This window comes from Anomaloglossus baeobatrachus, chromosome 6 (assembly GCF_048569485.1).
Source record: "Anomaloglossus baeobatrachus isolate aAnoBae1 chromosome 6, aAnoBae1.hap1, whole genome shotgun sequence".
NCBI classification, from domain to species: domain Eukaryota; kingdom Metazoa; phylum Chordata; class Amphibia; order Anura; family Aromobatidae; genus Anomaloglossus; species Anomaloglossus baeobatrachus.
In genome coordinates this window covers 153,327,662-153,352,854 of record NC_134358.1, presented here as the reverse complement: position 1 = coordinate 153,352,854, position 25,193 = coordinate 153,327,662, and the positions used below count along the sequence as shown (strand labels likewise).

The 25,193-nt window shown below is 47.0% G+C and overlaps 1 protein-coding gene across 2 annotated transcripts in view; it reads right to left on the bottom strand.

Moving 5' to 3' along the window:
• Positions 1-24,476, bottom strand: part of LOC142317222 (desmocollin-2-like) — a 50,792-nt gene extending 26,316 nt beyond the window's left edge. The window contains exons 1-6 of one of the 2 annotated variants that reach the window (XM_075353327.1): positions 23,989-24,476; positions 10,596-10,680; positions 7,420-7,625; positions 5,421-5,537; positions 1,501-1,656; positions 1,036-1,180 (exon numbers count right to left, since the gene is read on the bottom strand). In XM_075353327.1, the coding sequence (XP_075209442.1) occupies positions 1,036-1,180; positions 1,501-1,656; positions 5,421-5,537; positions 7,420-7,625; positions 10,596-10,680; positions 23,989-24,039 (760 nt within the window). In that variant the 5' untranslated portion in view covers positions 24,040-24,476. Of the gene's footprint in view, positions 1-1,035; positions 1,181-1,500; positions 1,657-5,420; positions 5,538-7,419; positions 7,626-10,595; positions 10,681-10,778; positions 10,868-23,988 lie in introns of those variants that run through there. The other variant, XM_075353328.1, reaches the window with a different exon arrangement.
• Positions 24,477-25,193: the final 717 nt, after the last annotated feature.

Sequence of the window (25,193 nt, the reverse complement as noted above, 5' to 3'; positions counted from 1 at the left end):
TTAAATACAGAGTGTCTGATGCACGCTGCCTGGGGATTGGGAAGCACATATCCACCGTCAGGTTCCCTCTGACATAAAAAACGGGATTTATACAATTTGTTAGTTATTTTCTGATGACCCATTCCCTTCAAAAGAGAGGATGTCTGCGAATCCAAAAAACACATCCTGAAAAATGCCATAACAGAATGTCAGAAGTAACAGCTGTTAGACTTGCGACTATAAGCTTAAAGGGGTAGTATCATTGCCAATATCTTCTCTCAATATGCAGTAGGTGTAGTAATAATAATAATAAAATTGGCAAAAGCCTCCAAGTAGAAATGTAGTATAGTTCTCCTGATATAGCCATGTCTCTTACCTCATGTGCAGGGCATTGCAGCTTAAGTATTCATGGTTACGACCACTCATACAGTGACAGTTAGTTGCTAGTAATTATAACTATGGATACCTAAGCTGCAATGCCCTGCACATGAGGTAAGAGACATTAGGATAACTATACTACATTTCTAATTGGAGGTCTTTGTTAATATTATTACTACACCTACTACATATTGGGATAAGATCTTGGAGATGGGAATACCCCTCTAAAGCCTACATCAAAATGTCTATGGTGCTTAAAGTGCTCAAGTGAACCCTAATGGGTGAAAACCTTCTCACATCTCCAAAATGCAGATTCAAAGCCATAGTGAACAGCCCTGTATATAAAATGCCCGCATCTATTGTCAGTCAGTTATTTCTGACACGTGACATTTACGTATATCACAGACAATTACCAGCAATGTCATTTGAGATCTTTTATTCTGGGAAAACACCTCACATAACATTGCTGATATTATGTAAATGCCACTTATCAGAGGACTGAAGATATAGATAAGGATTTCTTCTGTATGTGCGCAAATGCCTCATATACATACAGAAATTTCATCTCTCAAATTACAAGATTACATAGTATTATATATGCCACCATCTAATAGTCGTATCCAAGAGCATGGGAATGCATCAATGTGCCAGGAAATAACATTGCTGCTTTTGACTTACCAGCTTTGCTATGCTCTAGAATTTCCGCACAAAATAGCTCTTCTGTAAAAATCGGTGCATTATCATTGTCGTCTTCCACTATGATTGGCAAGTCGAGGGGAGATTCAGGTGCATAGCCATCTATTGTTTTTGCATAAGCCATAAGCTACAAGCAAAATACAAAGAATACTTGAAAACAATATAGAAAAAGGCAAATGCTAATAAGCCCTAGATCTGTATAAAGGATCAACCACTGAGGACTCAAATTTTAATATTTTCCTTAGCAAGACAATTAGCATCTAAGGCTCAAAGCTTATTTACTACTGTAAGAGAATAAAGTAATTAAAAAAAGCAAATTATAAAGTACTTGTTGTGAGCGAAAGCCTTATCTTTAATTCCTCAGTTTAATATTTATGGCTACAGAAGGCAAATAGATATGCACTCAAATCAAATTAAGTAAAATGGGAAAAAAAATAAAATATATACCTGGAAGAAAGGAAATTCTTCACGATCAACTGGTCCAGTGATGTATATCTCACCGGTGGTAGGATTAATCTGAAACAATCCAACGGGATGCTGATCTACACCCTGTCCTGTGATCGAGTAGAAGATTACGTAGTCTAATTGAGTGTCGGATTGAATCTGCAGAAGGAAAAAAAGAGAAAAAATTTTTTTTTTTAAATTTAAACAAAATAAGCATGTTGTCCTGAAAAGGAAAATATCAAATGATGCATATTTGGCAGTCTAATAGATTGGGAAAACATGCCTAGTTTAAAATAAATAAAAGAATTAAAAACAAAAAAAAAAAAAAAAAACACGTGATGGTGTTTGAAAACTTAGGTAGGGAGCGGTGGACATAAAGGAACAACACCTAGTGTTGTCAAACCTCAGCGTAAGACCTGGTGCAGGTTGTTCATCCTTAGATGTGCTGTCCACACGGCTGTATCGCAATGCTCGGACTGCCCGATGGCTCTCCTGAGCCAAGATTGACGGCTGCTAGATATACACACTGACACACTAGGGTCAGGAGAGCCGCCGGCCAGTCTGAACATTGCAATGAGATCCTCAGACGAGTCATATGGTTGCGGGACCGCGCCCTTAGGCTATGTGCTCACGGGGAAAGTGTCCTGCGGTTATATCCGCAGGAGCTCCCAGAAAACCGCAGCACAACTTTGTCTGTTTTAATGCTGCGGTTTTATTGCGGAATGTCCAGCGGATATGCTGCGGGCATTCTGCATTGAGGATACAGTACCATGGCTTCAACACTGCATCCTCAATCCAGAACAAGTGCTGAGTAATTGGGGGAGTTCATACTTACCTCCATCACGCAGCACTTCACTTTCCAGCGTCTGCAGTGTGCAGGAGAAGGTGGGTGGGCCTGAACTAGCTTTGGCTATCACATGACCGAAGCTAGCGCAGACCCCGCCCTCCTCCTTGCTCCTGGCTCCACCGCGCTCCTGTGCACCGGAAGAAAGTGACGGGTGTCTGCTATCAAGGCAGGTAAGTATGGGACCAAGGCAGATTTCCGCAGGTAATTCCGCAGGAATAATTGACATGCAGTTATGTGCAGCTGCGGGACATCCGCAACATATTCCGCAGCCGCACATTCCGCAGCGTGGACACAGACATTCCACATGTCCCATAGGGTAACATGGGGAGTGTCTGTACTTGCTGAAACCTGCGGATTTATCTGGAAAATCCAGATAAATCTGCAGGTTTTCAGCGGCAAAATCCGCAGAAGCAAGCTCCTGTGGGCACATAGCCTAAAGGCTACTTTACATGCTGCAACATCGCTAGCGATCTCGTTAGCGATGTGAAATTCGAGATCGCACATAGGTCATTTTACGCATGTCCGATCTCGAAAGATCGCACTTGCGATCTAGAATTTCACATCGCTAACGAGATCGCTAGCGATGTCGCAGCATGTAAAGTACCCTTTAGAGCAGGGGTCTCAAACTCAGCTGGGTGTATGGGCCGCACACAGAAAAAAAATAATTTGAGGGGCCACATTCTTTTCAGGACAAAGTGACATTGGTAGTGGTACGGCAGTGGTAATTTTATATATATATATATATATATATATATATATATATATATATATATATATATATATATATATATATATATATATATATATATATATATATATATATATATATATATAAATAACGCACACATTTTTTTTGTAAGTAATACAGTTTTATTTACAATAAGCACCGCATAGTAATTTTGGCCAACATCTTGTAGTAATGTGCCCCATCCTGTTCCCCATTCTGTAAAAATGTGCGCATCCTTGCCCCCTTGTAGCAATGTGCCCCATGCAGGTCCCCTTCTTATAATAATGTGCCCCATGCAGGTCCCCTTCTTGTGGTAATGTGCCCCATATGCAGGTCCCCTTCCTATAGTAATGTGCTTCATGCAGGTCCCTTTCTTGTATTAATGTGCCCCATGCATGTCTTCTTGTAGTAAACACACACACACACACACACACACACACCCTGTGCAGCCTCAGCCGACACACACTCCCTGTGCAGCCTCAGCCAGCAGCAGAAACACATACACACTCCCTGTGCAGCCTCAGCCAGCAGCAGAAACACACACACACACCCTGTGCAGCCTCAGCCAGCAGCAGAAACACACACACACACACCCTGTGCAGCCTCAGCTAACACACATACACACTCCCTGTGCAGCCTCAGCCGACACACACTCCCTGTGCAGCCTCAGCCAGCAGCAGAAACACATACACACTCCCTGTGCAGCCTCAGCCAGCAGCAGAAACACACACACACACCCTGTGCAGCCTCAGCCAGCAGCAGAAACACACACACACACACACCCTGTGCAGCCTCAGCTAACACACATACACACTCCCTGTGCAGCCTCAGCCAGCAGCAGAAACACACACACACTCCCTGTGCAGCCTCAGCCAGCAGCAGAAACACACACACACACCCCCTGTGCAGCCTCAGCTAACACACACACACACACTCCCTGTGCAGCCTCAGCCAGCAGCAGAAACACACACACACACACACACACATTCTGCTCACCTATCCTCCGTCGGCTCAGCAGCACGCAGACATGTGGACCCGATAATGATCACAGCTCCTGCCTGTCACTGCTGAACTTTCTGCCGGCGCGTGCAGAGCAGTTCTCACTGCACAACAGCCACTGGCCAATCACAGGTAAGCATCTGAGGTCATATGGAGCAGGTGCTTGCCTCTGATTGGCAGGCGGCTGTTATTGTGTTCTGCAGCGAGAACTTTACTGTGCCCGGCAAAGGCAAAACTGGAAACTGAAATAGATAGCTGGCAGCTGCGGCCCCTGCACCGGTCGCCATCTTTGCCGGGTCCACGGGCCAGCGGGCCGCAAGAAGCCACCTGAAGGGCCGCATGCGGCCCGCGGGCCGCGTGTTTGAGACCCCTGCTTTAGAGTATGTACAATGAACAACGCGCATTGGTATAAATGGAAATGGTCACTACATTCAAAATACGGGCAGCATAAATCAGTCTGGCTGCGCTAATGCATCCAGGTATGTTCTACTCTGAAACACAGCAGCATTTCAGAGTAAACGTAGTCTGAATCCTGACCAGGGAACATAGTGTGAGACTTGACTCGTTCAGCCTGGTCCCCAGTCAGCTTCAGTTGATTGGTGTCTGGACTGCGGCAACGAGAAGACTGTCAAGATGGCAAAGTAGGCATCTCTGAAATGCTACAATGTCTCAGAATAACACGAGCGTAATCGCACAGCCAGACTCTGATCCATGATGGCTACGGGTCGGGCAGCATGAATCTAATGACAGGTTCCGTTCAACAGTAACTACATAAACCAAAATCCCATGAATACGTATAAATGTAATATCTCCCTCTCCCCTGCATTGGAATCAATCCCTATATAAGCCAGAATTTGAACAGGAATAGGTAATTAAGATGCCCCATCAGCACTGGTTAGGCTTCTACAATCCTAAATTATGCGACTGACTCTCTGTACAGGTGCAGACAGCATAGGGCAGCCCGAAAACATGGATTTTGTGTGGCATCCCCACTTTTGCTTATAGAAAGGTTGTGATTCGGGTATTATATGTATATAGGTAACTTTTGTGCATGCAGTTGCATTCCATCGTCATTAGAGTGCCATGCAAACACTTTCACATCTGAATTCAGATATCCAAGAACAGACCATGATTTTCGGACGGAGGTCAAAAACCTCATATAGCCTTAGAGGTTATTGGAGTACAGGTGAGAAGATCTGCGGCCGATTTAGAATCTCAGAGCCTAAACTCGGATGTTTGAATCCATCCTACACGGCAGGTGTCGACTTGGGTTTATAACACTAGCGCCGACCTGCAAAGCTTTACATGTGCACAACGTCTATATAGAAGTAGCTTTCTGCTATACGGTACCTGTTCAACGCGGGCAGGATATTTTCCTCTGTAGTTCTCATGGACTGAAAAGGGCATAGGGCGCCATCTTCTTTTTGTACGCTTTAGTAGTTCTCTGGCATGTCTTGTTTTTTCAACCTTAACAAAAAAAAAAAAAATTTGTATTTAAAAACACAAATGGAAAGTCTAATAAAAAGGAAATTGCAGACTTTTACATGGTACGTCCCATTTTTTTATGTACCTGAATTACTGAAGCATAAAGTAAGTTGTTGTGCAAGTCCATTTAGAGAGGTTTCATATATAAATATGAAATGTTCTACTCCCCTTTCCCCAAAAAAAGATTTCAGCATCAATGGGGTTTTCCAATTTTAGAAAATTGACCCCCAATGGTTCCAGTAATATTAAGTTATTAAATAAGAGCTGCCAATAGTAAACTGCCTCCATTACTTTAGCACTAGCAATGGTGACTTCACGTAGACCGCTGACATGACCGCTGCAGCCATACACACAGACACTGGAGCAGTGATGGGGCGCCAATGTCGTAATAGGAATTGCAGAAAACGATCTTGGCTAGTTTACACTATCGGAGTCATTGAGGGTCTACTTCTCTAAAAGTGGAAAACCCCTTCATCATTGTGCCATATATTTTAGTGCCAATCTTTACATCACAAATTATGTACTTCAACAAGGAATCTGAACCCAATGATCTATAAGTCACATTTATAAATGTGAAATATGCCACAGAAAACACCATCATACTGAGTGTGTGTGTGTGTGTGTGTGTGTGTGTGTGTGTGTGTGTGTGTGTGTGTGTGTGTGTGTGTGTGTGTGTGTGTGTGTGTGAGAATAAGCATGGCACTTTTGAAAAGAATGTCAACTAAAAAAAGGTTACCCACAAGGGATATCTAGATCTTCTGCAGGGCTTGCTCTGCAATATATTTTTAGCACTACACTCCCAGCATTTCATGGTAATGGGCCAAAAATTCTTCGATGACAAACAGGTTAGATTATATCAAGTCTGTATGCTGTGAAAATCAACACCTTGGCATTTTTTCTTCTTTTAATATAAGGTATGGCCATCGCAGTGGGTAAAGTTTCAGTGGCATGTAGTTAGGCGCTGTCTGACCGTACCGATAATGGCCGTACAAGTAGTTACCCCCCACCCAGCCCAACTCTCTGTAGGCAACAGATTCCCTGTATACTACCCATCAGATCTTTCCTGACAGCTTTTACTCTTCATTCCCGACCTTGCCCCGACATCCTCTATGTACCCCTACAGCTGAAGATATCTTTTCTGTGTTACATAAGAAAGTTAATATAGTGGGTGAGTACATACAATTATTAGTTGCAGAGCAACAAAACTACCCTGGCTCATGCTGCCCATTTCTTCTATCTACAAGCGCGGTGTGCTGAAGTTCTACTGTTATGGAGGAGATGCATCTTCCCTTTGCTGCCCTGCCTCCTGCTGGTAACAGCTGACAGGGAGAAACTATCAGGAGACGGAGGCCAGAATTACGTTGCATCACATGGGATACAAAGAGACTCGGCAGTGTGAAGCCATGTCAACCAGGATACACCGCCGAAGCAGTTCTATATCACGGACCTATCAATTGTGGCTATTAAAATGGACTCAGAGTGAGTGTACTGTGATACAGGCCAGTCCTCTGTCTGTGGAAAGCAGAAGCAACTTGGAGTATAGGTTGAGGGACTGCAAATGTCATTTACATATCATAAACAAACTTTAGAAATTTGTTTGTTTTTTTTCTAAAGATCTGTTTGTGTCCAATATAATAAAAGAAACTTATTATTCCAAGTGGAGGCAAGATGCTAAATCTTGGAAGTATCTGGTGGAAACTCTTCTACCAGACCAGAGACCAGAGAGGTTGTTCCCCGATGTTTTGTATCTGGATCCCCAGTGAAGCGCAATATTTTTAAGAACAGGGATTAAAAATGCTGTAACAATTTACACTGGATGTTCAGACTAGACACAAATTTAAATTGCTTAAATTAATGGATTTACCTTTGATTCAGTTACAAGCTTAATAGTAATCTTCTTAGACGATACGTCATTTTTCAGACTAATTTCAAATGACCGGGAACGATTGGACATCGTAATACGGTTGAGAGCATATATGGCGTAATCGGAATCCACATGTTCAACAACAAAATCAGGATCGTCTGTTCCATCCATAACATCATTGGGATGCATACATGATTTCAGGTTAACTAGTGAAGAAAAAAAATATAGAGAATCTCTATGTATTGTACAAAATATTCAGGGAGCATCCGAGGATAAAAAAAACAGCACTAAAAACAAAAAGGTATTAGACTTTATAGGTTCTAGACCATAGCAATGCAGAATTTCATGATGTTTATAATAGTCATTTTGCTATGTGACATTAATATTTGGATGTCTTTTTCCTACTATGTCAATAGGACATGAAAGTCTAGTACATATTCAACCCTTTGGCTGTTCCTATATGGCCTGCGGATAAGACTGCAAGATGGCTGAAAGAACGCACGGCGTCTCAATTTCACCAGTATTTGCGTCCTCAAGATGGAGGAGGGAGCCATCAGCTCAGTCATGCACCAGTCTGTGCAACAGTGTCTCAGCGCAGCAGGCGCCAAAACTTTATTAGATTGCGCCTGCTATAGAGACTCCGTGCACAGAGCAATGACTAGAACAGCACACCACAGGGAACGAGGGCGAGGTAAGTAGCGTTAGGTTTCTTGTAATTCACTTATGAAGAGTGGGGGGGTGAAAGGAATTTATGGGGCCCATCACACTGAGTTGAGATGATGTGATCATACTGGTGAAGTCATCATTTTGTGAGGGATCATACTGCATAGGTGACTATACTTTTTTGAGGGTTGCGCTGGTCATAATGTATTGGGGTTTATAGGGAATCATAAAGTGAGCGTCATCATTCTGTATATAGAGCTGTAGGCTACACTACTGAATAGATGGTATCATTTTGTGTGTGGGTTCATACAGCGCCCCAAAGTGAGGGACATCATGCAGTGTTGTGGAGCTGTCGGGGATCACACTGTGATGAGGGGGATTATAGTGTGTGAGGGGCAGTGTAGACAATCATACTGTGTCTGGTATTAGGGGTAGGGGCATTAGGTGTGTGGAGGACCTATTGAACATAGTGCAAAGGCTGAATATCAGGGGCAGTGTGAGTGACTACTTTTAAAAAAAATTATACCTTTTATAAGCCATATAAATATATACAATTTCTTCATTCAAAGAAGTCACTGTCTTATGTGGCCCCTTGGGAAAACAAATTGCCCACCTGGTCCAAGTGTGTTGACAATACTTATTGCTGAAATTTCTATTAATCCCATCACTTTACATGTACTGTACAACATTGAGTTTCTGACACAGTGAAAATAAACAGCGTCAAAAATGCAAGTAAAACTCATGGTGGGCACGTACCCTTACAGAAAAGATACATTGGAGCAAGACTGATTATGCTGCATTCCATTAAAGGGTTATTTCCATCTGCCAGAGCCTTTCCCAACATGTAGTAGGAGTAATATTAGCAAATACCTCTAATTAGAAATGTAGTATAGTTCCGATATAGCAACCTCATATGCAGGGCATTGCAGCTTAGGTATTCATGGTTACGTCCACTCATATAGTGACAGTTTTTTGTGGTCGTAACCATGGATACCTACGCTAAAATTCCCTGCACATGAGGTAAGAGACATGGCTATATCAGGAGAACTATACTACATTTCTAATTGGAAGGATTTGCTAATATTATTACACCTACCTAATTAGAGATGGGAATACCCCTTTAATTTGAAGCGCATGTAATGCAAGTGGTAATACATTCATGTGCTAACACATTTTCCATCTGAAGGAGATTTCCATGTAGATAAATCATTTCCCTATAAATTACCAATTATTTCAGAGCCCCTTTCTTCAAGCTGGGACAACTTCTTTAAAGTTTTGGATCAGCTAAATTTTGGCTACTGAATAATTTGACAATATTTGGTTTTAATATAGGACCTAAAAATAGGTTTCAGGCGATTAGAAGCCATTTTTGCTCACAAAAATCACACGTACCCTGTGTTTTCAGGCCTAGTCGTGCAATTGTACTAGCATATCCAGCGATCTTTTCTAGGACTTTATGAAATTCACTCACCGGCAGGCCATTTAACAATATAAGGCCATGTTCTCACGGTGACTTTCTGGTCAGTATTTTACCTCAGTATTTGTAGCCAAAATCAGGAGTGGAACAATAAGAGGAAACGTATAATAGAATCCCGGGCACCACGTCTACATTTTTTTCCCCCACATCTTTTTTAGGCTTAAATACGGAGTTAAAAAAAACTCAGCAAACACTCAATGGGTGCACGTGGCTTAAAGTAACCATAACTCACATGGCAGTCAATTGCTCTACATGCCGATATCACCACCGAGTCCAGTGCCGGGCTGCAGTGGTTCCATCCCCACAGAGTCCAGTGCCGGGCTGCAGTGGTTCCATCCCCACAGAGTCCAGTGCCGGGCTACAGTGGTTCCATCCCCACCGAGTCCAGTGCCGGGCTACAGTGGTTCCATCCCCACCGAGTCCAGTGCCGGGCTGCAGTGGTTCCATCCCCACAGAGTCCATTGCCGGGCTACAGTGGTTCCATCCCCACAGAGTCCAGTGCCGGGCTGCAGTGGTTCCATCCCCACAGAGTCCAGTGCCGGGCTGCAGTGGTTCCATCCCCACAGAGTCCAGTGCCGGGCTGCAGTGGTTCCATCCCCACAGAGTCCAATGCCGGGCTGCAGTGGTTACATCCCCACCGAGTCCAATGCCGGGCTGCAGTGGTTACATCCCCACCGAGTCCAATGCCGGGCTGCAGTGGTTCCATCCCCACTGGGCCAAGTGCCGGGCTGCAGTGGTTCCATCCCCACTGAGTCCAGTGCCCGGCTGCAGTGGTTACATCCCCACCAAGTCCAATGCCCGGCTGCAGCACTTACATCACCAACGATTCTAATGGCTGCTTGCAGTGGTTATATCAGACATATGTACACAACAAGGACCACCAGTGCAGCCAGATGTCTAAGGGTTATTGTACTATAGTACCGCATTGCCTGGGAGACAGTCATAAAATCCCGGGGAAACCCTTTTAAGTATTAATCAAAAACAGTGATGGTCAACTGTTACCTCGAATAAGAAAGAAAGGACAAAAACAACTCACCTTTACCAACCAAGTATCCGGAGTAGATAACAGATGGTACCGTGAGCTTCACTTTGTGGCATGACTTTCCCGAGACGATCCATGGCTAAAGAAATGGAAATAAGTAATGTGAGCTCGTCATAGCAACAATTTCTATAGAATAAACATATCTAAGTCATTCAAAACTATAGTAAGAAAGTTTACCCATTATAAGCAAGAGAAGCCGGAGCTACCGTACATCCTCTCCGGTTCCCATTTCTGTAGCAGAAACATTTACAATCTTTTATCATTTGTGAAGACATTCAACATAGTGGAGATTTATATACACCACACGCTGATTTATCCTGCTCCTTGTAAAAAGGACACCAACAATCCAGCAAGATGTTTGTCAGGACAAATGTAACCATCTCATTATATAAATCTCAGCAGAATCTCCAAATGAAAAAAAGGAAAGCTATAAAAGCAATTTTGTTTATCAGAAACCCATTCATCTGCTTGTCAGAGGTCTTCCCGAGTGCCCTCCCCTCCACATTCCTGCGTCTAGGAGCTGGTCTTTCGTCAGTAACCTGTGTTAGGGGTCATGAGACCAAGAGTCTCTGGACAAAATAAATCAGCACGTCCTCCCGAGAGGAACAGATCACTTTACTGCTTATCCCGAACAAAGAAGCTGCAGTTCACAACGTTCAAAAGGTTATTCAGAGAATTCGGTATTATTTAACGTACGTTAAATCACCCTATTCTGATTAAATTCCAGCAATACTAATCATAGGCAAACACACAGCACCACTCTGTGTCCCCTACACCAGTACTGGGGTCTGCAACACTTATGGAGTAAGGAAGGTAGTCGCAGATCTTTAAAACTCAATTGTATATTCTTAGATCTGAAAAGAGAAGGAAGCTTTACTTTCTGAACTTCTGATGCTGTGAAATTCTATAAGGATAATCGCTTTTCTTAGGCTAGTTTCACACTTGCGTTGTTTTCCTTCAGTCGCAATCCACCGTTTTGGAAAACAGCGGAATCTGTTAACGGATTCCGCAGCTTCCAATAGACTTGTATGAACGACGGATTGCAACTAATGGACCTGCGTTGCTTCCGCTGGCCGACGCTGCGTTGCTTCCGCCGGGCGGAAGGAACACAGCATGTAATGTTTTCTGAGCAGTGGAATCAGTAGGATTTCGCTGCGCATGCTCTCTCTGGCTCCCTGCACACATAACCAGGGTACACATCAGGCTACTAAGAAAAGCGCTTTGCTTAGTAACCCGATATTTACCCTGCCTACGTGTGCAGGGAGCCCGACACTTCCCCGCTCAGCTCCACACACACACACACCACACACACGTCCCCAGCCATGCAGTCCCCAGCACTGACGTCCTCAGCGCCATGGCCCTGCTCCGCTCCACCCCTCCGCACACAGTCTCGGCGGCCAAACGATCAGCTGATCACTCGGCGGCCGGCTGCTGTGAGCAATCAGCTGATCGTTCACAATAGTCTGCCGCCTGTAAAACTGTTAAAAAAAACCCCGCATATTCCGTTGTTTTGTACTATCCTTTCAACTAATCCGTTGCATCCGTCACACAACTCAATGCAACGGATGCCGTTCAACGTAAGTGTGACACTAGCCTATTCATACAGCACCAACATTGCAGTTCCAATTTTCACAGGTCGTCTCTATTGTTACTAAGGCCATTATAAGTTTTTATTGCTTTTATGAGTGCAGATTAGTCACAAAACTGCCAGCAAAGTCAATGAGAATCCTGAAGTGTGGTGCACACCTTGAGTATATTCTCCTTTAAGATTTGGTGCAGAATGTCAATTCTTTCTGCATTTTTGTAGTATTTTTTCACCAATTGACTTCAAATTCGAAAAACACTTAGAAAGGCCCGTTCTGAGCTGTTTTTCCTGCCAAGAGATGCAGAAATAGGGTATTTACACCAACGGTATGTGCACACGTTCAGTATTTGGTTGCAGAAACTTCTGCATCTCTTGACAGGATAAACACAGAGCAAAACAGGTGTTTATGCATGTGTTTTGAAATTGAAGTCAATGGGTGAAAAAATGCCACAAAACGCTGAAAGAATTGCCATGCTGTAGATTATATTCTGCACCAGATCTGCAAAAAGAGAATACTCACTGTGTGCACTGCACTTCAGGAATCGCAGAGACTTTGCTGGCATTAGGATTCTCTTAAAGGTTTGGTGACAAATCTTTACTCAAAAAACGCATAAAAAAAAAAAAAGTAATAAGAACACGTGTGCGCACAGAATTTAATGCAGAAATTTCGGCACCCGTTCTACATCTCTTGGCTGGAAAAATGCACAGCAAAAATGTGCCTTTTTGGTGCAGATTTTTCCCCATATGTTACCATTTGTGAAATCTGCAGCAAAAACACTGAAAGAATTGACATGCTGATGACTTAAATCTGTACCAAATCTGAAAGGAGAAAATTCTCAACAGGTTCACGAGCCTTCACTCAGGAAACCTTCAGGTTTTGTGACAATTCTGCACTAAAAAAAAAAAAAAACAACAAACCTGGAACATATGAAGATAAAGTCAAACCGGCTCCTGCATTTTCTACCTGACATAGAAATAGGTCCGGAGTGTATTGTCCACTATTCAGCTGTGTGCCCACGTTGCATTTTTGCTGCGTTTATTACTGCGTTTTTGCGTGCAGATTGTCACAGATCTGCAAGGAAATAATGATGCCAGCAAAGTCAATGAGAATCCTGAAATGTTGTGCACATTCAGGATTTTTTCCTTACAGAAGAAATCTGCAGCCTGTCAATTCCTTCAATATTTTTGTCTGCCTCTTCACCATTGAAAAAAAAAAAACAAAACAAAAAAAAAACAAAGCAGCAAATTGTGGCAAAAACACATGTTTTTGCTGCAGCGTCTTTCCTGCCAGAAGATGCAGATTTGGTGCAGAAATCTCTGCAACCAAATCTGCAACATGTGCACAGAGCCTTAATCCCTATTCTCCTTACTTTTTGGATGATGTCCAGTTCAGTGTGGCTTTGTACAAAGCGATGAGAAAAGAAGGGAATTTTGTTTACTTACCGTAAATTCCTTTTCTTCTAGCTCCAATTGGGAGACCCAAACAATTGGGTGTATAGCTATTGCCTCCGGAGGCCACACAAAGTATTACACTTAAAAGTGTAAGGCCCCTCCCCTTCTGGCTATACACCCCCAGTGGGATCACTGGCTCACCAGTTTTAGTGCCAAAGCAAGAAGGAGGAAAGCCAATAACTGGTTTAAAGACCAATTCAATCCGAGGAAACATCGGAGAACTGAACCATACCACATGAACAACATGTGTACCCGAAAAAACAGAAAAACCCCGAGAAAACAGGGCGGGTGCTGGGTCTCCCAATTGGAGCTAGAAGAAAAGGAATTTACGGTAAGTAAACAAAATTCCCTTCTTCTTTTTCGCTCCTAATTGGGAGACCCAGACAATTGGGACGTCCAAAAGCAGTCCCTGGGTGGGTAAAAGAATACCTCGTGATAGGGCCGTCAAACAGCCCTTTCCTACAGGTGGACAATCGCCGCCTGAAGGACTTATCTACCTAGGCTGGCGTCTGCCGAAGCGTAGGTATGCACCTGAAAATGCTTGGTAAAAGTATGCAGACTCAATCAGGTAGGTGCCTGACACACCTGCTGAGCCGTAGCCTGGTGCCGTAATGCCCAGGATGCACCCACGGCTCTGGTAGAATGGGCCTTCAGCCTTGAGAGAACCAGAAGCCCAGTAGAACTGTAGGTTTCAAGAATTGGTTCCTCGATCCCCCGAGCCAGGGTGGATTCAGAAGCTTGCGACTGTTTACGCCGACCAGCGACAAGGACAAAGAGTGCATCCGGGTGGCGCAGGAGCGCCATGCGGGAAGTAGAACCTGAGTGCTCTCACCAGAACCAACAGATGCAAATCCTTCTGAAATTGATGGACTGGACGAGGACACAAAGAAGGTGAGGTGATATCCTGATTGATATGAAAGTGGGATACCACCTTAGGGAGAAATTCCGGAATCGGACGCAGAACTACCCTGTCCTGGTGAAGGACCAGGAAGGGAGATTTGTATGAGAGCGTTGCTAGCTCGGAAACTCTCCTAAGAGACGAGACCGTTACTAGAAGGCCACTTCCCGAGAAAAGCGGGAAGGGAGACCTCTTTCAAAAGCTCGAAAGGCGGCATCTGGAGAGCAATTAGAACCTTGTTCAGATCCCAGGGCTCCAACGGCCGCTTGTACGGAGTGCTGAGACGACAAACTCCCCGTAGGAACGTGCGTACCTGAGGAAGTCGTTTCTGAAAAAATACAGATAGCGCTGAGACTTGTCCCTAAAGGGAACTGAGCGACAACCCTTTTTCCAACCTAGATTGCAGGAAGGAAGGAAACATAGACGATGCAACCGGCCAGGGAGAAACACCCTGCGCCGAGCACCGAGATAAGAATATCTTCCACGTCCTGTGGTCAATCTTGGCGGACGTTGGTATGCTAGCCTGTCTCATGGTGGCAACCACGTCCTGAGGTAATCCTGACGACACTAGGTTCCAGGACTCAATGCCACACCATCAGGTTGAGGGCCGTAGAATTCAAATGGAAGAATGGCCCTTGAGATAGCCAGTCTGATTGGTCTGGTAGTGCCCCCGGTTAGCCTACCGTGAGGCACCACAGAACCGGGAACCACAACATCCTCGGCCAATCTGTAGCGACGAGGATGGCGCGGCCGCAGTCGGTCCTGATCTAGCGCAGCACTCTGGGCAACAATGCCAGAGGTGGCACATAAGGTAGCTGGAACTGCGACCAATGCTGAACTAAGGCGTCTGCCGCCAGAGCTCGAAGATTGTGAAACCGTGCCATGAAGCTGGCACATTGTTGTTGTGCCGTGACGCCATTAGATCGACGTCCGGCCTCTGTCAGCGGCGCCAGATCTCCTGAAACCCGTCCGGGTGAAGAGACCATACCCTTTCGGCCACACCCCGGCGACTTAGGAAGTCAGCTTCCTAGTTTTCCACGCCTGGGATGTGAACTGTGGATATGGTGGATGCCGTGTCTTCCACCCACATCAGAACCTGCCGGACTTCCTGGAAGGCTTGCCGGTTGCGCGTTCTTCCTTGGTGGTTGATGTATGCCACCGCTGTGGAGTTGTCCGACTGAAGTCGGATTTGCTTGCTGTCCAGCTGCTGTTGGAAGGTTTGTAGGGCAAGATACACTGCTCTGTGTTCAAGAACATTGATCTGAAGGGTGGACTCTTGCTGAGTCCACGTACCCTGAGCGCTGTGGTGGAGAAAAACTGCTCCCCACCCTGATAGACTCGCGTCTGTCGTAACTATCGCCCAGGATGGGGATAGGAAGGACCTTCTGTTTGACCATGAGGTGGGAAGAAGCCACCACCGTAGAGATTCCTTGGCCGCCTGAGAAAGAAAGACGACTCTGTTGAGGGAGGTCGACTCCCCGTCCCATTGGCGGAGAATGTCACATGGTAGTGGACGCAGATGAAACTGCGCGAAAGGAACTGCCTCCATTGCTACCATCTTACGTAGGAAGTGCATGAGGCGTCTCAATGTGTGCGACTGGTTCCTAGATATGTTAGCGATAGGGTCGGGGTCGGATCTGACTTCAAAAAGTTGATGATCCACCCAAAACTCTAGAGAGTCTCCAGCGCAACGTTCGGGCAGTGTCGGCATGTTTCCTAAGAGAGTGCCTTGACAAGTAGATCGTCTAAATATGGGATCACAGAGTGACCCTGAGAGTGCAGGACTGTGACTACTGCTGCCCTGACCTTGGCGAAGACCAGTGGGACTGTCGCTAGCCGGAAGGTAGAGCTACGAACAGAAGGTGTACGTCTGCTATAACGAAGCGTAGAAACGCTAGTGCTCTGGATCAATCGGCACGTGTGGATAAGCATCCTTGATGCCTAATGATGCTAGGAAATCTCCTTGGGACATTGAGGCGATGACATGGCGGAGGGATTCCATCCGGAACCGCCTGGTGTCCACGAGCTTGCTGAGCAGTTTTAGATCCAGAACGGGACGGAACGGCCCGTTCTTATAGGCACCGCAAATAATTTGGGGTAAAAACCGTGACCTTGTTCCTGAAGAGGAACGGGGGTCATCACTCTTTCTGCCTATAGAGTGCACCCTGTTTGCAGAAGAGCAGCGGCTCGGCCGGGAGGTGGAGAAGTTCTGAAGAATCGAGTTGGAGGACGAGAAGTGAGCTCTATCCTGTACCCGTGAGACAGAATGTCTCACACCCAACGGTCATTGACCTATGGCAGCTAAATATCGCCAAGGCGGGTGAGCCTGCTACCGACCGAGGATGCGGAGAGAGGAGGCCGCAAGTCATGAGGAAGCCGCCTTGGAAGCGGGTTTTCAGACTGTCTCTTTTTTGGGCGTGACTGAGCCCGCCAAGAATCTGAGCTCCTCTGATCCTTTTGAGTCCACATTGGACGAGGAAAAATGGGACCTGCCCGAGCCTCGAAAAGACCGAAACCACGACTGCCTCCTGCTCTGTTGGGGTTTGTTGTGTCCGGGCTGAGGAAAGGATGAATCCTTACCCCTGGACTGTTTAATGGTTACATCCAAACGCTCACCAAACAGTCGGTCAGCAGAAAAAGGCAACTGGTTAAGCAACCTTTTTTGGAAGCAGAATCTGCCTTCCATTCACTTAACGAGCAGACCAGGCTCTGCTTAAAAACACGGAGCAGCGTAGGCTACTGCCGTACGGTTCGCAGAGTCTAGGGCAACCTGAATCGCGTAAGAAACAAATGCAGACATTTGAGAGGTTAAGGATGCCACCTGCGGCACAGATGTACGTGTAACCGTGTCAATCTGTGTAAGACAAGCTGAAATAGCTTGGAGTGCCCCAAGGGTGAGAATGCTGGGGCCAACGGTGCGCCGACAGTCTCATAGATGGATTTAGACCAGAGATCCATCTGTCTGTCAGTGGCATCTTTAAGTGCAGCTCCATCTCCCACTGCAACTATGGATCTAGCTGCAAGCCTGGAGATTGGAGGATGCCGCTTGGGACACTGGGTCCAGTCCTTGACCACGTCAGGGGGCAGGGATAACGTGTATCCTAAGCCGTTTGGAGAAGCGCATATCTGGATAAGTGTGGTGTTCCTGGACTGCCTCTCTGAAGGCAGAGTGGTCCAGAAAAATACGTGAAGCTGACTCCTCCACTGGAGGAGCTGGGTGAGAAATAACCAACATTCTATTGATGGACGCTATAAGATTATTCACTATGGCGTCACCATTAGGTGTATCCAGATTGAGAGCGGTCTCAGGATCAGAATCCTGAGCCGCTACTTCCGCCTCATTACACAGAGAGTCCTTCTGCTAGGACCCTGATGAAACCGAGGGCCGCTCATAGTGAGCCCGCTTAGGCTGTCTGGGACTGACGTCTGTGCAGAGCCGTGACTCTGGGATGCGTGTGACATTCCCGGAGCTGTTAGTTGTTCACACTGAGGGGGGCCATGGATCAATGATTCAACAGTGCCCATGTTGTGAGAGACATGTCCGGACTGCTAGGCTTCTAGTATCATAGCCATAGTCTCAGAAAATCTGTCAGTAAATACTGCAGACACCGTCCTCATCCTCTGGCCATTAGCAGAGACTCCGGCTGAGTTAGACATAATGGGGGTCTATGTAACCTGCCGGCCGTATAGCCGTACATGCTGTACCGGCTGCATAGAAAAACATGTGGTTCTGCACCTTTGTTTTACACAGAGAATATGCTGATAACTCCTCCGCACAATCCAGGAGGGTATATACAACGTGCGACCAAACAGTGCAATGTATATAGTACAAGCATATCTATAAGTGCACTTCTGCACTAGTGGGGTTAGCACCACAGGTGCTGCTTAACGCCTGTTGCAGCGATTGTGTGACTATCAGAATGCCAGGGTCTTCCACACTTGTCTCTGTATCGTACAGAAACTGACACTAATGGCTGCCGGCGTCCTTGTAGAGAAGGAAGCCGTGGGCGTGCCTGAGAAAGTGCGGGAATCCGGTTTCACAGTGCACACAGTGAGAGGGGTGGAGTATGCAAAACATACTCCAGCTCTCAGCGCTGCTGTGCTATGCAGCGTCACGCCCCTACCCTGACTGTCAGGCCTGTGGGCGGTAACGAAGGGAGACTAGGCCCAGAAGCCGGGGACTCGAGTTAATAAGCGCGGCCGGCATATCAGTGCTGGCCGGCGCGGAAGTCCCCGGCGCACCACAAATCCCAGCGGCGCCTTAAATAAAAGTGGCAGCGGCGGTTAGCGCAGTAGTCACCCAATACACTAACACACCCAGCAACGCTGTGGTGTGCGATGGCACTAGTGCGGACAGCGCCGCTGTCCCTGGCGCACTAACACACCCAGCAGTGCTGCCGTGTGTCTGCGCGGTCCCCACAGGGACACAGAGTACCTCCATGTAGCAGGGCCATGTCCCTGAAGATACTCCGCTCCATGTCCAGCAGATACCAGGGGCTGTGGATGGAGCACGGTCTCAGTGCCTGGAGACCGATAGAATCCCACTTCACCCAGAGCCCTGTAAAAAGGGATGGGGAAGGAAGCAGCATGTGGGCTCCAGCCTCCGTACCCGCAATGGGTACCTCAACCTTAACAAACACCTCCGACATGAAGTGGGGTGAGAAGGGAGCATGCTGGGAGCCCTGTATGGGCCCTCTTTTCTTCCATCCGACATAGTCAGCAGCTGCTGCTGACTAAACAGTGGAGCTATGCGTGGATGTGTTGCCTCCTTCGCACAAAGCACAAAACTGGTGAGCCAGTGATCCCACTGGGGGTGTATAGCCAGAAGGGGAGGGGCCTTACACTTTTAAGTGTAATACTTTGTGTGGCCTCCGGAGGCAATAGCTATACACCCAATTGTCTGGGTCTCCCAATTAGGAGCGAAAAAGAAAAATGCTTTTATTGGTAAGTTTTCACTCCAAAACCAATGGGAAATTCTGTTAATCGGAGTTCAGATTTTTCAAACTAAATTTTCATTATATTGATTGCTGCACTTTTCTTTTTTTTTTTGACACTTGCTCTAGGTCTCCTGGATGGTAATGGTCCTCTCTCATAGTACTCAATAGATGTTATCTTCATTGTTTAACCTTTGTCCGGCTGAATAGGTACAATTGTAAGTATTCTGTTTTAAAATTGCAATACATTTTTTTTTTCCAAAAGCCGTAGATGGCTGAAACTTTGTGACATCTCAGCAGTTTTGGTCCAGAATATATTGGATAAATTTCAATAAAATATCTCCACCCCCTTCCGAGATAAGGGGTCGCTGTTAATGTTGTAAAATTATGCAGCCTGACGAAGGTTAAAGGGGGTCTGTCCGCAAAGGATGACTGTTCAGGCCCCTTTACACACAGACTTTCTAGCGATCCCACCAGCGATCCCAACCTGGCCGGGATCGCTACAAAGTCTCTGGTGAGTTGCTGGTAAGCTGTCAAACAGGCAGACCTGGCCAACGATGCAACAGCGATCCGGACCTGCAGAACGACCTAGCTAGTCATTGGGGACGTTGTAAAGCAGCTTTTTGAAAGGGAAGTCGCTAACGAAGTCGCTGTAAAGTCTCCTTTACACACAAACATTCTAGCGATCATGCTGCACAGCGGGAAACAAAGGACCAAAGAATGGTCCTGAACGATTTGTAGCGATCAGCAACTTCACAGCAGGGGCCAGGTCGCTGATGTGTTTCACACACTGCAATGTCGCTGGGGAGGTCACTATTACGTCACAAAAAGTCGTTCGCAATGTTGCAGTGTGTAAAGCCACCTTTCAACCCAGTACAGGAGCTCGGTGCACCCTAGGTGTGGCCAAAAAGATAAGTGCTCCTTCCCATCTAATAGTTTTCTCTATCTCCACCCTTCATCTTCTTTGATTGACATCTCTGGCTTTATATCCACCATTCTCTAACTTTATGAACAAGTAGATGGGAGGGTGCATTGAACGGTTTTGGTCCCACTATGATGCACAAGCGCCTGTACTGGATTTATTATAACTTTTAAAAACAAAGAAAAAAAAAATCAGCAAAAAAAAAAAATAAAATGCAAAAACTTAAGATGCACTAATGCAAAAATACAACTTAAACATAAAAACAGTGAATATTCCCTCTTTTACAGGCCGAGTTAACAAAAAAAAGAAATACAACACCAGCCTGGCCTCTTGCAACACAGGTAATATTAGGAAATTGCTGTATATGAGACTGCCTGTTTGATCCAACTTAAAGAACATAACTATGAAAGCCGGGCTGTCATTACAGCATTAACACGCAGGATGGCTATGTACAAGGAAGAAGCTTCCACATCTTAGTTACATAGGAGGAAATTGTGCTGGGTGAGAAACCTCCCGTACTAGATCTATGAGAACCACAGGATCCACCACAGGGACGCTGCTCAATGAAAGACTGGATCCACCACAAGCACACTGCTCAATGAAAGACTGGATCCACCACAGGGACACTGCTCAATGAAAGACTGGATCCACCACAGGGACACTGCTCAATGAAAGACTGGATCCACCACAGGGACACTGCTCAATGAAAGACTGGATCCACCACAGGGACACTGCTCAATGAAAGACTGGATCCACCACAGGGACGCTGCTCAATGAAAGACTGGATCCACCACAGGGACACTGCTCAATGAAAGACTGGATCCACCACAGGGACACTGCTCAATGAAAGACTGGATCCACCACAGGGACGCTGCTCAATGAAAGACTGGATCCACCACAGGGACGCTGCTCAATGAAAAACTGGATCCACCACAGGGACACTGCTCAATGAAAAACTGGATCCACCACAGGGACACTGCTCAATGAAAGACTGGATCCACCACAGGGACACTGCTCAATGAAAGACTGGATCCACCACAGGGACACTGCTCAATGAAAGACTGGATCCACCACAGGGACACTGCTCAATGAAAGACTGGATCCACCACAGGGACACTGCTCAATGAAAGACTGGATCCACCACAAGCACACTGTTCAATGAAACAGATTATTTTATTGTGCAATGAATGTCTATTAGGAAGAGCAGAGACTTAACCCTCTCTGTGCATAGATGGCCAGTTACATTCAAAAAGTGAGCCACGGCAAATATTAAAATAAAAAAAATAGTTTGGGGTTTTTTTTCAACCAAATCCACAGACAACTAAATCTGCGTGAGCATGTCCATATAACCTTCATCACTTGCAATATGCCTAGAAAACCCATCCGAGCTATCAATACAAAGGTGACCAGGAAACCAGGATCTATAACTTCCAGAAAAACACAAGGGCCTGGGGTCTCAATTGTCTCAGTTTTCACCCTGAGCCCCCCTCGATGCCCTGTACTTTTTCTATTCTGTAGAATGGGGCGGACGTGTTTATAATAAGTGGCCGCGGTGTCTCCACATTACTCAATGTGACGCCCTCTCCACAAGTTGTGCTATTGTGTATCAGATCATTATACCACTTATGATTTGTGCCCAAAAAATGGCGTCCAACAAGCCAGACCTGAATCACAAGCCGTCACCACTGCCATCATCCCGGTGTGTCACAATCAGTGCCCACAAATGTGCCAACCCAATGATGAGGCAACCAATGTCTCTGCACCCATTAGTAGATATGAATATTGATATTGAAGCTGCACGTCCAGCATTGATGGCAAACAACAACAGAGACCCTGACCTCCTCCACACGGCTGAGAGCGAGCAAACAAATGGTTAAGTCCGGGCACACATTAACCAAAGTATACTATGTAACTAGTGAGTATACTAAAAGGAAATACATGTCACCTCCTGTCACTATGTCTGCAAAGACTAAACCCGGCACAGATGGTGTCACTTCAGGCGTTTAGATTCCCGGTGACCTTAAAATAGTGATTTATTCTATTGCACAAAATCCGCTCCGTATGATGACACTCAGACGTCAAAAATAGCGTCCTCAGTGTTTAGGAAGAGATTTTCTTTAGTTTGGTTGGGGTTGGTTTTTATGATCAGTTTAACAATTTTTCCCTGATCCCCCCCCCCCAAAATAAAACAAAGTTTCTCAAACTTCAACCATCAGTCAGTACAAACCAGAGCGCAGTGATGGCATCCGAGTGTGGTGCGAGTATTGTCACTGCCCATAGATTACACTGGGGAGTGATCGGGGCTCGTACTCGTCCCTGTGTGGGCCGATCTATCCCCTAAATACACAGCAGAGAATAGACACACAGTGGTGCCCATAAAGACTAGCCCCCAGGTGAGGACAGGACGCCAGGCACCTGGAAATGTGGGAGTACGGAGGGGTACAGGATGCCAGACCTGGTAATGGGGAGGGGGGGGGTAGGACACAGCGACAGGTCGCCAGGCCTGGAAATATGGGGTACAGGATGCCAGGAATGGTAATAGGGAGGGGAGACGACAACGACAACAGGTCACCTTGAAACTGGGGGAGTTTGGGGTAAAAGACACCAGGCCTGGAAATGTCCAGCTGCCCCCGAGAGCTGACACCACAGGAGCACCCTGAAAACCCCACTGACACTATACAAGAGAGTCACAGCAAATAGCACTGACAATTGGGGAAGAGAGAATCTGCCCCATCTGATCCCTCCAGAGGAGCAGCCACCATTCACTTCCGCAGAGGCTGCAATATTGGGAGACAATGAAACTGCACCCGAATATTCTGTCACCAGCACAGGAAGGAGGGGACACAGTGCGCCAGACACACACGGAGCGGAGCCTGCGCCAGACACACACGGAGCGGAGCCTGCGCCAGACACACACGGAGCGGAGCCTGCGCCAGACACACACGGAGCGGAGCGGAGCCTGCGCCAGACACACACGGAGCGGAGCGGAGCCTGCGCCAGACACACACGGAGCGGAGCGGAGCCTGCGCCAGACACACACGGAGCGGAGCGGAGCCTGCGCCAGACACACACGGAGCGGAGCGGAGCCTGCGCCAGACACACACGGAGCGGAGCGGAGCCTGCGCCAGACACACACGGAGCGGAGCGGAGCCTGCGCCAGACACACACGGAGCGGAGCCTGTGCCTGGAGCAGTGGGAAAATCCACCAGGAGAGGATCCGCTGCGCTGACAGCATACTCCGCTCTGCTACATCTGTACGATTAGATCGGCTCATAGCACTGATATAACCAAAGCATCATCCATAATGTCCGCTCCTCAGAATATCCACAGATCACCAATAGGGACCGGCCAGACACCGCGGACACAGCCAGCAGGTACCGCATATACAGCACACATACCCCGAGGACACAGCAGACAGAAGTCACGGATAAAGTCGGCATCCCACTACGGGCATAGCCGGCAGGAGTCACGGATAAAGCCGGCAGGCTCCGCACACACGGCCGGCAGGCGCCGCGCACAGGTAACACCGAGGCACACAGGATACAAGGGGTTAACACTAATACTGGGATCAGCAATATCGCGGTGTCTGGTCTCACCAGGAGCAGCGCCAGGAAGCAGCCCAGAAGACACAGCCGTCTGCAGCCCATGGTGAGCGCGTCCCCGCGGCAGGTGAAGGGTTAGCCGCTCCTGTGGTGGTGCAGGGTCACACTCGGCGTCCTCTGTCCGTGCTGTCAGTCCGGGCTGTGCGTCTTCCTCTGTCCGTGCTGTCAGTCCTGGCTGTGCGTCTTCCTCTGTCCGTGCTGTCAGTCCTGGCTGTGCGTCTTCCTCTGTCCGTGCTGTCAGTCCTGGCTGTGCGTCCTCCTCAGTCGGCTCCTGCCCTGCTGTCTCCGGCTGCCGCCTGCTCTTCCCTGCTCACACTGCGCACCTGTCCCCTCCCTGGTGGAGGCCATAGAGGTGTGACCTCCCCGCCGGGCGGGGCCTCGCCAGTTTCATAAATAAACTTTTATTGCCTCCCACCTGTGACTGTGAGGAGAGTCATATTCTGGATCTGGGAGGACAAAGTCCTCTCCTTGTGTCACCGGCGTGTGAGTCACGGCGCCGTCCAGCTGCATCAGTGCCGGCCGGGTGTGCAGGGAGCGGCAGTGAGGGCGGAGCGGGCGTCGTCCTGTGCACGGAGCGGCCATTATTCCTCCCGGGGACGGAGCCTGCAGTGAGGAGGCGCCGGGGAATGTGCCCTAGAGCCTCCCTGTCCGCTCCTCAGCCGGTCCGGGCTCTGCATTATACATGGCCGGTTACAGGGTTTTGTTTACGTTTTGTGCCTGCCCGCCTCCCCGGGTCTGTGCTCTGGAGCCTTTCTACAGAGTCTTCTCCTAACGCCCAGAAGACTGAACATAGGTATCTCCAGGGTCAGGCTTGTGACCAGTTGTCACCCCCGAACCCCACTTTGAGAGGTTTAGGTGACCGAAAATACACAAAAGTGACCCCCATTTTAAACACTGCACCCCTCAAAGTGCTTCAAAGCATTCAAGAAGTTTATTAACTCTTTAGGTGCTTCAATGGAACTACTAAAGCAATGTGGAAGGAAAAAATGCCAATTTTTACTTTTGTCCACAAAAATGTTACTTTAGCCCAAATTTTGCAATTTTACAAGTGTATTGTGCTATCCCTCCTAAGTACACTGACCACATAAGGGGTGGAAACCTACTGTTTGGGTGCAGAGCAGGGCTCGGAAGGGAAGGAGCGCCATTTGATTTTTTTTTTTAACACAAAATTGGTTGAAATCGTTAGCGGATGCCATGTC